This window comes from Phoenix dactylifera, unplaced genomic scaffold, assembly GCF_009389715.1.
Source record: "Phoenix dactylifera cultivar Barhee BC4 unplaced genomic scaffold, palm_55x_up_171113_PBpolish2nd_filt_p 001168F, whole genome shotgun sequence".
NCBI lineage: Eukaryota > Viridiplantae > Streptophyta > Magnoliopsida > Arecales > Arecaceae > Phoenix > Phoenix dactylifera.
In genome coordinates, this window is record NW_024068507.1 from 263 (window position 1) to 15767 (window position 15505).

The window sequence follows — 15505 nt, forward strand, 5'->3', positions numbered from 1 at the left end:
TGAACAGAATGCAGCTTTACAATTTTTGGACTTTGGTTCAGATTTCCAGGAAAAAAACAAGTCTTCTGTTCCTATTTTTGGGAGAATTAAACTTAGTTGTAGATTGTTAATTCATATTGCTAAATGGTAACACATCGTCTTGTTGTAAAATCTTGGCAGTACATGTTATTTGTAATATTAACTCATGTATGTGCAATGTATCTTACCAATTACTGAGGTATCTTCCATGAATAGTGTAAAACTGAATGGTTATGAAATCTAGCTCCGGGCCTTTTCCTATGTCCATTTTTCTTTATCAGTCAGGAGTAATGTCTCTGCTGATGTTATTCAGTAGGAAAATTGCAGTCTTAGTTTGCTGCTTCTTAGAGTTTGAACAAAAAGTCCTGTTGGAGACTACTTATAACACAAAACTTTCTTTCATACTAGGGTTAAATCTTCATTGAATGCTGCAATTAATCCAAATATATACTATTTCTGAGTTAAGAATGACATTTATTTTATCTTGCGACCGTGCTTGGTGAGTGCATTATCATCTGCTTGGTTTTTTAAGCATCAGAACAACTTGATATACTGTGTTTAAATCTATCCTCCCCTCCCCCCTGCAAAAAAAAAAAAAAGGAGAAAATTTCATCCGTGAGATAATGTTTGGTGAACATTATGACAAAGAGAAACTGATAAGGATGAGAAAACATAGTGCTGCAGAAATCATAATATTGACTGGTTGTAGTTTGAGCATCATTACAGTTAGTGGGCTTTTTGCAAGTTTTCAGGTCTTCTTTGGTTAAATAGGTGAAATATTATATCTTTTTGTCATCTTTTATATTTATTTTGCTTCATGACTAATCTCAATAAGCATAATTTGCTTCATGATTAATCTCAATAAGCATAATTTGCTTCATGGTTAATCTCAATAAGCATAATTTAACTGTTAGCAAATCGGGCTGATCATAATATCTAGTGGGTCCACCCACTTTTGAGAAGGAGAGGATGGTGTATAGACACATAATCCCATCTCAAAGAAGAGAGTGGCATGGGTTGTAATCTCTTTGAGAATCCGAAAGGAGAGGAAGGTGGAGAGGAGAAAGAAGAGGGGAAAATAGAGAGAAGAGGAGAAAGAGGGGAGCGGTTGTTGCAACAGCTGTCCACTCCCTTTCCTTCTCAAACCCAAGTGTGTTTAAGGCCTTCTTTTGTCTCATTTATTTTGACCTTAGACAGGGGGAGGCCAATTGCCTACAAGATATATAGGTTTGAAGAAAGAGAAAAATGGTGCAGGAAATAAGGTTTCAGAACTTCGGAGGCGATATTCCCCTTATGCTCTTCTTTATTTTATTATTTTTCAGTCAATCAAATTTGACTGGAGGGCTGATCCAATGCCTTGCAGATGCTGGTTTGCGTCCTCTCTTTTTTTTTCCCTTTGGAATGCAGGAACAAATTCCTTAAAATTAGGGATCAGCAAATTAATTTTCAGATAGAGTTTTGTGGAAGTCAGATCTGACTTACAAAAGCACATACCATGTCCATTACTCTATCTAAAGCTGTCAAACTCGACTAGTTTGTTCTAGAAATGTCTATTGATTTTTTTTTTCTTCTCAGTCTTTTGGGTTTAAAGAAGTAAAGCATGCCAAAACTAGGTTAGAGGACTCTGACAAACATACTTTTCTTTTTAGACACCTCTGCTTTTTCGACATAAGCAATCTGCGATTGCAGTCTCCAAGATCCAGCTTTTTGCCTTTTGCATATGCAGTGAAAACTTCCATAGTATTTGTTCGTCTGTTTATGTGATGATATTCTTTCTAGTTTGTCATGTGGAACTTTTGAATTCGCTTTATTAATGCTTCATAATTCTGCAAAGATCTTACATCCTACTTTGTTTCAGATTATCAAAGTTTTGGAGTTTATTGGCAAGAAGGAAGAACCTACAACTTCCACCTGGATTCACAGCTCGTATAGCAGCTCAGTTCAAACCGTAGTTTGAGAAGGGCGATATTATCTTTGGAAACCTGTCGAGTGCAACAGTAATTCATTATCACATCTTGGTTAATTATTAGTAATTCCATGCATTTATTTTATATACATTTGACAGATTTGCATCCTGAGTTATATATTACCCAGTTGCCCTATATGGCATAAATTTGTTTTGGCTTTAGTATCCATTCACAGCGAACCAAGCAGTGCCCCCCATGGACTGGCGACAATATATTTTCTGAAATAGCTTCTGATATTATTATGGAACAGAGTCTAAGAGAGTCTGCATTCTTTTACTTACATATTGGTTCTATTTTGTGAAAAACTTGAACAGGAAGAATTTGGGCTTTCCTGGTCTTTTCTAAATCTGAATATCCTACAAATGATGATTTTTTTAGGATTTTTGTTTATGGATAAATCTTTTTCATCAACAGGTTGCATGCTTTGTTTTTTAAACCAATCTTTCCCATCATCACAACTTAATTGTTTTGTTTTTAACAGTATACTATAGGAGAATGTGTATAGAATGAGGAAGTGTCAGCTGGTTGCTAGAATTAGTGTGGAGCGTCACATGTAAAGTCATTGCTAATGCATTGTTGAAATTGTTCGAGATTCTAAATAGAGTCGGCTTAGGGTGAGGAAGTAAAATCCAAGCAAGCCATCTTGGCCTATATAATGACTCGAGTTCAGGGTATTAACTACTGTCAACTCCATTAGCCTAGCGACCTTTAGGTGGCCTGAGAATTTCCACAAGTAACATGCCATATGAGATATGAGAAGAATTAGGAATTTTATATTAGGATGACAAGCAGCAAGGAGCACATCCTAGAGGTGGAAAGAGCGTCTTGCTCAAGAAAGGGTTATTTATGAGAAGAGATCTTAATGTAAGGGATGGATTTTAAGCGACAACATGGTCTAAACCCTTTCAAAGGCACTTCAGGACCTAATAGACAACCATGACCATAACCATCAAGGCTTATCACGAGTGTTTGGAGTCAGCTTTATGAATTCTCATTCACCGTGAATGCCTATTTAGGGTTATATTGGTGTTATTTCAGGCTTTCCCTATTTCTCTTCCCACAACTTCCATCCATGTTAGCTTAGGTATTCACCTCCTACATCCTTTGATATAAATTAAAGTGCATCTTCTTATCGGAATAACCTCAGGTTTTGAATTGTGCATGTCCATACCATCTTAATCAAGTCCTCATCATTTTGTCCTTAACTTGAGCAACTCCAACAAGTTCTCTAATATACTCATTTCTCATCACCCCATCTTGTTTTGCCACATTGTCAGTGTTAACATTCTCATTCTGCTATACAACTTTTTTTCCTCAACTCTCTTTATGCAACATTCTAATCCATACAAAATTGCCGGACTTACTGTTGTTCTGTGAAATAGACTGTTTCTAAAGTTTTGATACTCCACATGTGTAATAACACATGCATTGACATTGATTGGCTTCATCAGTGCTGATAAACTATAATCGGATGGGGCATCAAAATTGAAGTTTGTGTTGCTGACATAGTGTGTGGTCTTTGGTCTTTTGACCATTTTAAACAGATACATTTATAGGGAGGGCAACATCAAGTGGGGAAGAGTGGATGGTCAAGACACTCACAATCAATGTAGCTAAGTTCCTGAAGCACCAAGGAGAGAGAAAACATGAAGGAAATTTCTGACTCTTCTTGGTATTGAAAAGGTGTTTTAAATGTCTGATAAAGATTCAGCGATGAGAAGATTGGTTTATTATACATTAGCCAACAAATTGGAGTCCTATAATTTAACAAGACCTGGAATGATATTTGATAAGGAAACGAGGAGATGAGAACATTTGAAATGTGTTCAAAGGCTTTTCAGCATGCAATTTAGCTGCATGAATTTTCTACCTTGGCTGGTTACAATTTTCTTCTTTTATTCTTCAAAGCAACCCTTGTAACTTGGAAGTTGGTGCGGTACACGATGGAAAGTTTCTTGTATGAGCTAATTTTATACTTGATTATTATAAACTAGACTTCTTTCTTTCTCCTTTTTTTTTATTGTCTATTTGTTTTTGGTTTGCTACTCTATTTCATCGAACAATTGGTTAATCCTAAAAAAATATGCTTCCTTGAGTCGTGTGTGAGTGAATATACTTCAGGTCATGAAATAGTCACTTTCAATTAGGTCAGTGCCTTAGTATTCCTAGACCCTATTTTGATTATCTTTTGCATAAGTTTCTCAGTGAAAACTATGGATATGATAATTGATCACAGTACTGTAAAACTTTTATGCTGAATGTAGAGTCTAATTGTCCTTTTGACTATCATCTAGTACATGCTAACCTGAAGTCAAACTGTCAGGTTCATCATGAGTCCATGCGTTTAATATCCATTCATCCAGGGAATGTATATGTTGCTGACTTCTGCCTTTCCAGTGAATTTCCTTTTTTCTTTTGTTCTCGTTTATCTCTTCTGATCCTTTTGAACCTAATAGAGTCAACTTTCACTGGAACTTTTTCCAAATTACACATTTATTCCTTGTCTCAGGTTCTGACTTTGATAATGTCTTAGCATACTCAGTGCCATGCTTTGTATGGTGGGCGAAAAGGCACACGGTTCCAACATAGTCAATTGTCCATGATACATGAAATTTTACAAAAAATTCTGAATAGTTTTGGCATCCGACACAAAATTGTAATGTGAAGAACAAAGTAATTTTACTATACAATGATCATGACCTAAATTGAGTCTGAAAATACCCTGATAAAACGAAAGTGTATTCTACATTCGTTTTGCATTATGTGAGAATATTTCCTGTAAAGGTGGTGTATTTTTGTTTTTTTTTTCAGTTATCTCAGTCTGGTGAAAGTTTTTCGATTGCGTTCTACATTATACTGTTTCACATCGCTGTTGCAGTTGTATAAAATACATTGCTAAGTTTGCGCTTCTTTGTAGACTGCAGTTAGAGAACCTGCCTCTAAAATTTTCTCTTTCTTTATATGTTTCCAGATTATTTATGGTCCGTGGAAAATTATATGAGCTACTTGTTAATTGTATTCCTCCTGAAATCATTCTGAAGGTGAAAGAACAAGTTATAGATTTCTCTTTCTGAAAACTTTCCTATGCGATTTTCCTTACTTGTTTTGATTTGCAGAAGTTACTGTCAGAATTACTGAAAAAGTTGGACTCTGAATTGAAACATGAAGTATGTCATTGGGCTGCATACTATGTGAGTATGTTGTAACAATGTAGACCTTGATCTTGTTGGTTGTGGTCAACAAACCATATTTGATCCATATCAAGCCAGCTTTGTGAAACCTTCTCTGCAAATTGTTGATCCATATCTCTCCATCAGGAGTAGCTGCTTTAGAACATTTCTCCCTGGTTCAGTTCAGTTCTTTGTAGGTTACTATTTGGATGTTCTGCCCTTTCTAAAATCCTGTTTTAATTACATTTAACCAAATATTTTCTCCAGCATATCTCCTGTGATGACAAAAATGCTTCCCTAGGGTATTGCATATTTTTTGTCAGGCATCTGATTCACAAAGAATATCTTTTAGCCATTTTATCAGCAGGGACAGTGTAGGCTGTCACACATCATAGCTGCGATAACTAGTGCATATTCTCTAACCATTCCAAGTTGTCCTTGTAACTCTCCACGTCATCTCATGTTCAACTTGTTGCCGCATCTACATGTGCATAGTGCAAGATGTTGGTTTACAATTTTCCCGAAATATTTGCCCTTAAAGGCCGGGTTGAGAAGGAAGAGAGAAGGGTTCCTCATTTTAGAAGGCTATATCAGCGGGAGTTCTATTTGAAGACTTTGTTTCTAGACCTGCTTCGATTCAAATCAATTCTTCGAGCCTGCCACGGGCTTTCCAATTTTCTTAGTCTGATGGAACGAACCTTGACTGAAACTGAATTCTCAACCCTATCTTTTTGGCTTATTTATAGTCTGACCCGCTTTGTTTAGTTTCTAACTGGTGGTCATTACAAGGCTAGTTGCCATCGATCATTTAATGCTTCTATATATATATATATCTATTTGGATCTTTGACATTTAATAGATGCTTTTTTGCTGGTCAACCTCATTAATTTGTTCATTTTTGTAGTTAAAATTGTATGTAGGAATGTTCTTTTACCACTTTGATTCTAAACACCCAGTCCCCTTGCCTATATTAGTTGGGGATCAAGTCAGTATGCTACTAAGATGCCTATGTACTGTATGCTACTAAGACGCCTATGTACCAAGTACCAACACATCGTATCTCATGGCTTGTGATAATCTTCTTGCAAGGAATTAGGCACACCATCTTACTGAACCGTTCATTTATCATAAACGAGTAGTTGTGGCCCTGTCTTGCCCTTGTTAATCCTCCCAAGAAATCCAGCGGAACACTCTTCCAAGGACTGCTGGGAACTGGAAATGGTGTGCACAATTCCAGCTTGCTATTGGAGGACTCCAATATGTTGCATAATATGTAGCCCTTTACAAATTGGGCCATGTTTTGTTGCATCTTGGGCTACAACTCATCTCTTTATGTTAAGTGGTCTTCTCAATCTTGAAGTGTCCTGCAACTTTCGAAGTGTGAGCCTCTCGAATCCATGTACCCAATCAATACTTGATCACCATATTGAAAATTGTTGCATGTAAGACATCCATTTTATGTGCCAAGTTTGTTGCTACTTGGATTATGTGCGGAGGAACCGAAGTGGCTTATGGTCTGTGCACAGTAGTATCCTTGCCCAATAGATAACGATTGCCAATGCTCCACTGTCTGCCTTATCATATGTAAATTGAACTATGCACCATGAAACATCTTCAAGTGGTATGCTGCTAGTCTCCCATTCTGCATGAAAGACTGATCCCAATGCATACCCTGACGCATCATTCCCAATCTCGAAGGGTCCTTGTCTGATTTGGTAATGCTAGGATTGGTGCTTTATAGATTTTTTCCTTTAGAAGCTGGAAGGTCTCTTCATTCTTCTTAGACCACCCAAGCTTCTAATTGGCCTTTGTTAGGTCATGTAAGGCTGCTGCTATTTTGGAAATATTGGCATGCACCTATAAGGCTTTGCACCTTTGCCAGTGTTTTGAACCTAAGCCAATTTTTGATCACTTTAACATTTTCTGAATCAATCTTTAGCTCGCCTCTGCCAACCACAAAGCCTAAGAACACCAAGGATTGCTTTACGATCTCACTCTTCTTGAGGTTTGGCTTCAGTTTCAGCTGGTTTTCTATAACACCTCCGAAACCTTTGTGATGTGTTGGACGCGATCTTCTCATGTCTTGTTGCAGATTCAGATATCATCTAGGTACACTATCACAAAGTTTTCAATCAAGGGGTGCAGCACCTCGTTCATCAGCCTCATGAAAGTGACAGGGGTATTGCACAAGCTAAGCAACATGACTAACCACTCAAACAAGCGCTTCCTTATCTTGAAATTTGTTTTCTAAGTGTCCTTTTTGCAAACTCGAACTTAATAATAGCCGGATTCAAGTCCATTTTGGTAAAGTAGCGTGCTTATTTGAGTTGATCCAACAAATCATCAGCTTGGGGTAGAGGGTTTCGATTCTTAATGATGATCTTCTTCAGGGTACAATAGTCATGCACATCTGCCAACCATCATCTTTTGTTGGTACTAAAACCATAACATGCATGGTGGGTTGCTTTGTTCGATCATGCCTTGTTCTAGAATTCCACTGATCTACCTTCTAAATTATTTGTTCTCTACGACTCAGTTGCAATAAAGGCCCATGTTGGGTAAAGGCGCACCTCCAACCAGCTGGATCTCGTGCTTAATGGCTCTTCTAGGCGGCAGCCTCTTCACCTACTGAAATAAACATCAAAATTTTGGAAAAAGTTGACCGATCCCAACCTTCTGATTGGAATTCATGGCCTATTTAGGGGACTCAGTGATATTGGTGTCTTTCAGCATTAGCAAAAAAAATTTCTTGAAAGCATTAACTAATATCTTCGCCTGTGCAGCAGTCAGAAGGTCATTTATGCCTTGTGTCTTAGTGGTGTTACCCATGAACTCCCTCCCATCTTTCATGAACCGATACTTTCTCTGTTGCTAATAGAAGACTGCATCTCAATCTTAGAGTTACAAGCTTCCAAGGATGACCTGACAGACATGCAAAGGAGCCACTTCGCATGCCACCTCGTCAATGTTCTTTTTGATGATAGCAAATTTGAAGGTACAGTGCTTGGTAATCTTCATCTTGACATTGTTCTAAATCCAATTGAAAGGATAGGAACGCAGTTGTGGGGTAGTCTGCAATCCCAGCCTTTGAACCAGACTTTCAGAGATGAGGTTCTTATAATTACCAAGATCCATGATAGCTCCGATGATGCTTTGCTTTACTTGGATCTTTAAATGGAAGAGTAGCCCTTGCTCCTTTGAGTCTGCTTCAGTTGCTGCCTTTATTTTTTCCAGCCACTATACTCTATTTCAAGTCTATGTGCTAGAGCTGAGGCAGCTCCTCAACTTCAATAACGTTGAAGTCTGCCTTCCTTTTCTTGGGATCCTCTATCTTCTTTTCTTTAGGCTGTAACTTGGGTTGAAGCTTTCAACAGTTCTCCTTCATATGTCCACTTATCTCTTATTAGTTGTGGTATCTTTTTTTTTTGAGTTGGAGTGACTTGCTTATTGCTTTGTTCCCCCTTTTGGTCCAATTTGCTGCCACTTCTGTCTTGGTTCTTTGTTTTGTGGCTCTTCCTACCTTCCCTCGGCATGTCCTTTTTGATTCCCATGGTCTTCATCTGAGCTTCACCTTTATCTTCTTTTGAAGAGTTTCAGCTCCTTTCTTATATTCTCATGGAGACTTGTAATGTATTTCATGAAATATGATTGTCAATGGAGATCCAGAGAGAGTGCTTGCTTATGGAACTTGGTGGTGGTCCTAGATAGATTGATCGTTACTTCCATCGAAAGTGTTGCACTTGACCCAAGCTTCTTGATGGATGATTGGATAGAGTTGCTTCTTAATTAGACTTCTAAAACTTCTTCTACGTAAGATCAGAAATATCATTGCTTCGCTTGTAAGAGTTCCATTAGGTAAGGGCATGGCTGGAAAGCTTTACACGGGCAAAGGCAATCTTGTGGACATCAATATATCGGTAGATAATGAAATAAGTCTCTAATTGGTCTAACTAGTTGTCTGCTTCACGACATTGATAGCTTTATCATATGCAAGAATCTCGAATCGAGCTTTGACCTTGAAAGTTTGATGAGGATGGTTATACTGTGTATCCTCTAGTTGACATTTTATCTTCATCTCTAGGTATTGGGGATAGCTTTACAATAAGATTTGCTTATGCCTAAGTTGAAGCCTTGAAGGCGCCTGCTGAGACACGAGCTCGGTGAGTCAGGAAGTCTTCTCTAGTTGAGTGAGGCATCCTTTCACATCATCATTTGCAGAGGTAGAGGAGTGGTCATTCTCGCTTTTTTCCTTTGATGTACTTCGAGCACCAACAATTGTTCTCTCATTTGGTTGTACCGCTCACAAGTTAAATTAGGCCCCTGCTGATTAGAGGATCGAAGCTCTAATACAAATCTGATATAATTAGAGTGAAAGAATTGATGAGTGATTAAGCTTTTAATATCTTTTTTTTTTTTTCATATTCACTTTTTTTTGTGGGTATGATACTTCATATTCATCTCATCACATTTAAGGAGAGGACCCCAAAGTTTAGCCTAAAGGTTTTATCAGAAAGACCCATAACAAGCACTTTGCTCCATCATGTCATCACCCTGATCTAAATCCTTAACTGACCTAGCTATATTTCCTGAAGCCTTAAATTTCTCTTTCTCATTATCTTAGCAACTGGATGAAAGTGTCTTCTATTTTTGATGGCAGATTCAAGTGTATCCAAAATTGTGATCCCATTGTTATGCCTCATCAATAGCATTAATACTTTGGTCACTGTGTTCTTTTGTCCGTCATCAAGTCTTCCGTAACCTTATTATATGCTTTTTGCAGGAGCACAGGATGCGTCTTGGGCAGAAGGCCATATTCCACATAGAAGGTACCTTTGTTATCCTTTCTTGCAGGCATTCATCATAATTGTTATCAGCTGTATCTTTGTTCTGTTTTCCATTTTATAAGCTTTACAGACTTAACCGGATTGTTTTTTGATGCCACTTTAATAAAATGGCTGAAGGAGGTGGTCTTCATAGAGCATTGAGTTTATATCCTCATAAGCCTGTGCATTTTTCATAGGTTATCAAGTGCTAAATAGTGACATGAATGATGTGACAAGAGAATGCTCTTTCTTTGCAGCCATGAGATGTCAAGTACCCCAGTATAGGCAGAGAATACACGTTTTCTGAAGCTTGCAAAGTTTATAAACATAGAATACAAAATTACTTCTCCATATTATCATTTATTCTACTAGAGCTATGTCATTATGGAGTTGTGTTCATTTCTGGCAACCGCGCCTTACTTACCTGGTTGCAAGTGGGTGTGCAAGATAGTGGACCCATCAAAATTTAATGGAAACAATTAGTGATGCATTTTGAATCAAATTAAGACTATCTTAGTAAGCTAATATTAATGATTAAAGAAACGTAAAGATGGGTTGGAAGCATTAAGGTTGTGTTTAGTTTGTGATCGAAATCAGAATCAGAATAGATTGGATTGGGAATTGGAGGAATAGCTATATTCCTTGACGTGTTTAGTTCATAATTGGAATCAGAGTCGGTATGGCCACTTGGAGCATTTTTGGAAAATCAATTAAACAGAAAGGTATTTTTGGAAAATTGATTTTTAAAATAAAGTTGGTGGAATGTGATTTTGAATAGCTGGGATTGGGTTTTGGAGGATTAGGGCATTTCCATTCCGAGGAGGAATGGGAACGGGATTTGTTCAACCAAATGGCTGAAGTGGGAGTCACTCGTTCCCATTCCCATTCGAAAGCCCAACTCTCCCCAACCAAACATATCCTAAAAATGTGGTGTGAAAGTAGAATTGGATGCAAGATCCTAGGGCGGGTGCAAAAAAATGCACATCAAACGTTTTAGGTAGTTTGCAGTTGATCTGTTATCTTATATTAGCATTGTAGAGGAATTAATTTTCGGTCGAATCGACAAAGTTATACTTCTGTAGCAGAATTATTTGTTAAAGTTTACATGAGTCATATGAAAACCCTTCAGTTGCTCTTACATACATATGAATGTCCTATCTGCCACTTGCTTCCGTGTCTTAATTTCAAACTGTTCACATTCAGAGCTGCTAAGTTTGTCAGGAAGAATATTTCCTGTCATTGAGGTTCTTCAAAAAATCTGTTGATAGGGATTAGGAATTTTGTCTCCACTTAAATGGTTTACAAGGTCTTTTGCAGGACCTCAAGTGGTGTGGTCCTCTAGCCTGAAGCTACTATTTTACCACATTTTGGATTCGTTGGTTTAAAAAACATCACCTATAGTAGTTCATCTTAGCACAGATCTTGTAGTAGCCTCTATGGTTAGTGTAGCCATATGTACTATTTGATCATTGGTGTAGATCAGTTGGTTCTGTATGCCAGTGCATTGTAGTTAATAAACAATTTTTAACATAGAAACACTTATGATCTTGAAATCATGGTAGCTGGAAACAAGAATACTAGTCGCCATGTACATAATCAGTTTATTTGCAAGCATTATTAGGTAAACATTTTATGCCGCTTTTGAGCAATCCTCTCAGGAACTAGAGATCCAATTGACAAACAGGATTATTAGTGATGAGCCTCCTATAATTGGTTGGAAATTGGCTTTAAGGTCTAAGGAACAGGATAGATAGGATGATAAGCCTTTTGGTTTATAAGAAATTGCTTGACTATATTCGGATGCTTGAAGCCCCTGACCAGTCACTGCAGATCTAATTTCTGGACGAACAAAGTTGATTTCATTTGTTTGTTTATAGATTATTTTAGAATCATTATGACATAGTTTATTGGATCATAGTGCTTTTTTTTTTTGCCCTTCCAAACTGACAGTTGTACATGCAAGCATTATACACCACGTCTTGATTTTCGGATTTAGATGATGCCAGTGCTGTCATGCTTTTGCTTCTGATGTGTGATGCCCTGGTTTTTATGCTACACCATGTGTATGTGAGTTTATTATATACTTTTAGACCCTTCTGTAACTCTTTATTGTTTCCATCTCTCCAACAATGTCTTCCACAGCATTTGTGGCTAAGTTCATGAGCATCTACAAGGGGTTCCTCATTGCAACATTTTCCTGAATGATCGCGAGCAGGAGTAACCCCACTAAAAGGTTCAGACCTTGATACCTTCATTGTGTTAAGATTTACCGATTTCCTGATGTCATAGTCATGGATTATCTCGGTTTTCATCCCTGTTTCTTTGTGATTGCAGTTTTTGACATTGGGAGGACTCTTCATGTTTGCATCGTCACCAAGCAGCTGATGTTTAGCTTGATCCCTTTGTTTATTTTCTTTATAATATGGTGGAAAAACCTGTGAATTGTATTAATCTAGCGGCCCCAAACCTTGTATTCCCAAAGATTAAAAAAGGGACCTTGTCTGCCATCCAACGAAGAAGAGTTAATGAAAATGTCTAAATTCTTTTCCAAGTGCTCAGCAGTATGCAGGCCCAGGGCTGCAAATATGATTAGTGTCGTCCCCACCCAGGTAGGTCCGGTTCATCCCCATGTTTTAGACCCATGGATCAGGTTTGGGTCCGATATGCGATCTATTTGAAAAATTGGGTTAGGTTGGCGTCAACGTCTTCCTACCCAATCAAATCCGTGGATGAACTAGACCTGGAGTGGCTCAAACACTGGATGACTCGGTCTGGGACCTACAGATCAATAATAAAAGCCATTCATTGTCATGATCTGAAGATATCCACTGTGCTCATGAATGGAAGATTCGCTATATAGGTATTTAATAGTAAAATTTTTGCATGTCTCTGTCCTGTGTTTGCACGTCAATATGTAGAACCATGTAAATGTTCTGTATTCTTGATATTTCTTTTTGTTTCGTAACTCTTACCGCATGTTGCAACAAATTCAAAGAGATTTCCATCAAAAAATGCATACTCGGTTGTACCCAAAAAAAAAAAAATCAAACTTGGATGGATAGGTGGGCACCTTACGGCTATATAGTCCGGAAAAGTTACACGTGTGTACGTTCCTAGCGGAGTACAATAGAATTGATTAACACGAGCGACTATAGATTACAGACCTTACTGCCGTACCTACTGAGTTGATAGCATTTAATGACCTTCAGGATTTTCTGTGGTGGTTTGTACCCGTGTGAAAGCAGTGTGAGCAGTGTATCACAAAAAATACAACATTCAAGACTGCATATGCATATTTATTCAGTTTTTAGTAATAACTTTAGTAAGTAACTTGATGGCGTGTTTTAGCACAACAGTAAGATTATTTCATTATTATCTGAATGTACGGATTTAAAATATGAAAACAGTTTTTCTGCGTGCAAGAATAAAGTTGCGTACATTCGACCCTTTCTAGATCTTGCAGTACGTACGTATGTATGTATATATTACATGAATGTATATATATATTTATGTATCTGTATATGCTGTAGGTATGCAGATGCACTCAAGCATGTCTCTGGATGCGCAAGCGCACACGGTAGCCCAGTGACATAGCCAGAAACTTGGCATCCAATGTGACAGCATGGTCAATTGTTACATGAGCACTTCCGATGACTATTTGGCCTTCACCTTTAACTTTTAGTGTATGCAAAACTCTTAACTAGTGATACCAATAAACACAAACAAACTTCTCAAATTTATTATTCTTCCTCTTTTTATAATCCTATTCGTTCTTAATTGTGATGATGTACTTTTTATTAGTATGTTTACTGATATTCTTTTTTCTCCTGTCGGCATAAAAATCAATAGTTATCAGTGCAGACTAGTGAAATGTTGGGAATACTTTTGCCCGTTTTCAATAGTAATCAGTAGTTACTGAGATTCTGCAGTTTATAGAGAATTTATCTCTGTATGCTTCCATGTACCTCTCATCAGAGTACTGGTTCTCAGAAAGCGTAATCTTTCTCTATTAACAGCAAAAACTGCCCAAGCTTCAGGAAGCTGTTCCCAGAATATGTAGACATGTACCAAAAACAAGAGGTCCCAAAGGAGTCTCTAGCATCACAGCAGATGAGTGAACATATGAGCTCTCCTCCTTCCACTGTGGTTGAACAAGTTGCAAGACGTCAAGGTGAAGACAGAAAGATTATACAAAATGCTGGAAAGCGAAAGCAGATCCCATTCTGGTTACTGCTGTTGATGGTGTCAGTCTTCGGCATTGTGATGGCTTGGCCCTGCTGCAACCGTGACATGATCAGCAGAGATTGCATACTGACGGTATGTGAGTTCTGCTGCAAAACTTTGATCTTGAAAATGTCAAGGGTCTTAGATTCGTGTACTGAAGAATTTTATTAAGTTGCTCGATGTCCTTTGACATCTCTTGATGAGCATGATGTAATATTCTAGATATCTAGTTTGTTACTGACTAGCAGCATGGTGCCCTGCTTTTCCTCCATATTTTCTGTGGGTATTGTTTCACGACTTTTGATGTGCCAAATCTATGAATCATTACGACAAGATTCCAGGATGTGATTTGATTTGCTGCGAGGTAAAATGGTTGAGAATTTCATCTCTTAAATAGAGAGTATATGCTGGCTTTTTTTCCTTGGTTAATATCTTTTATTGACAGAGGCTCTGTAATGGGAAAATGAGCGACTTCAATTATCTCTCCAGGGGAAAACATGCATGATTTCCATCCCATTCTAAAGAAGGTTAGCAACCAGGTGCTATCAATATCTGGGTCTCTTTATTTGGAGATGCATTCTCTAAGATCTGAATCCATTTTGAATCTAGTATCTCTGGTTGCTAAGCAAAGGGATGTTACTATTAGAGCAGGTCTCAATCATTTTATTATGCGTTGCTCCCATTTTATGCACTAGTTGGCACGATTCCCTCTAAAAGCTAGTTGCGAACTGTTTATGACAAAATTATTAAAAAAAGACATGATATTGGTTGGTGGAGTACGTGTCTGCATGGGTAAGCTGATAAACTACGCCCAAACCCATGAAATTGATTGGTGTTTAGTCGTGGAAGGCTCCAATAGTCAATGTGTTGGGTCCCCAAAAGACAGTCCCAGAAAACACTCACAAGAGAATTTCTTCTTCTAGGGGATTGTAAATTGATTCAACTCCCTTCCTCTACATCTCTGGGTGCAAAATTTGGTTCTCAGTCATGATTTCATACTTTACATTAAATGGCGATTACTTTGTTTACAAATGTTTGGAGACACTAGTATCAGCACTGGCCTCTCCACAGCTCAATCATCATGACCATTAATCTTAGCAATCATAATATATGATCAAAAAGGTGTGAAAAAAAAGGTAGAGGAGCCCCTCAAACCTAAATTTCAACCTAGGAGTTAGTCTTCTCTAAAAATACTCTATTGAAATTGTTAAAAAGGTAGTCAAAGATCAACAGAAGTACTTCCTCAATTATTGGAAGTGACGGTTCCCATTCACAAACACAGCATCAAGACAAGAATCTCAAA

At 37.8% G+C, this 15505-nt stretch overlaps 1 protein-coding gene across 2 annotated transcripts; it reads left to right on the top strand.

The window, feature by feature from the left end:
• The first annotated feature begins 4796 nt into the window (after nucleotides 1–4796).
• LOC120108094 (replication factor C subunit 3-like) lies at nucleotides 4797–15381 on the top strand. 2 transcript variants are annotated; one of them, XR_005509594.1, is made up of 6 exons: nucleotides 4797–5026; nucleotides 5102–5176; nucleotides 9936–9981; nucleotides 12121–12211; nucleotides 12313–12838; nucleotides 13995–15381. XR_005509594.1 is itself a non-coding variant. In XM_039121640.1 (5 exons), exons 1-4 carry the CDS (start codon nucleotides 4964–4966, stop codon nucleotides 12177–12179), a joined length of 243 nt encoding a protein of 80 aa, XP_038977568.1. In that variant the 5' UTR covers nucleotides 4865–4963; the 3' UTR covers nucleotides 12180–12211; nucleotides 12313–12789. The 2 variants fall into 2 exon arrangements, 1 of the variants encoding a protein (XP_038977568.1); XM_039121640.1 differs by lacking the exon at nucleotides 13995–15381 and having other exon boundaries at nucleotides 4865–5026; nucleotides 12313–12789.
• The last annotated feature ends 124 nt before the right edge of the window (nucleotides 15382–15505 follow it).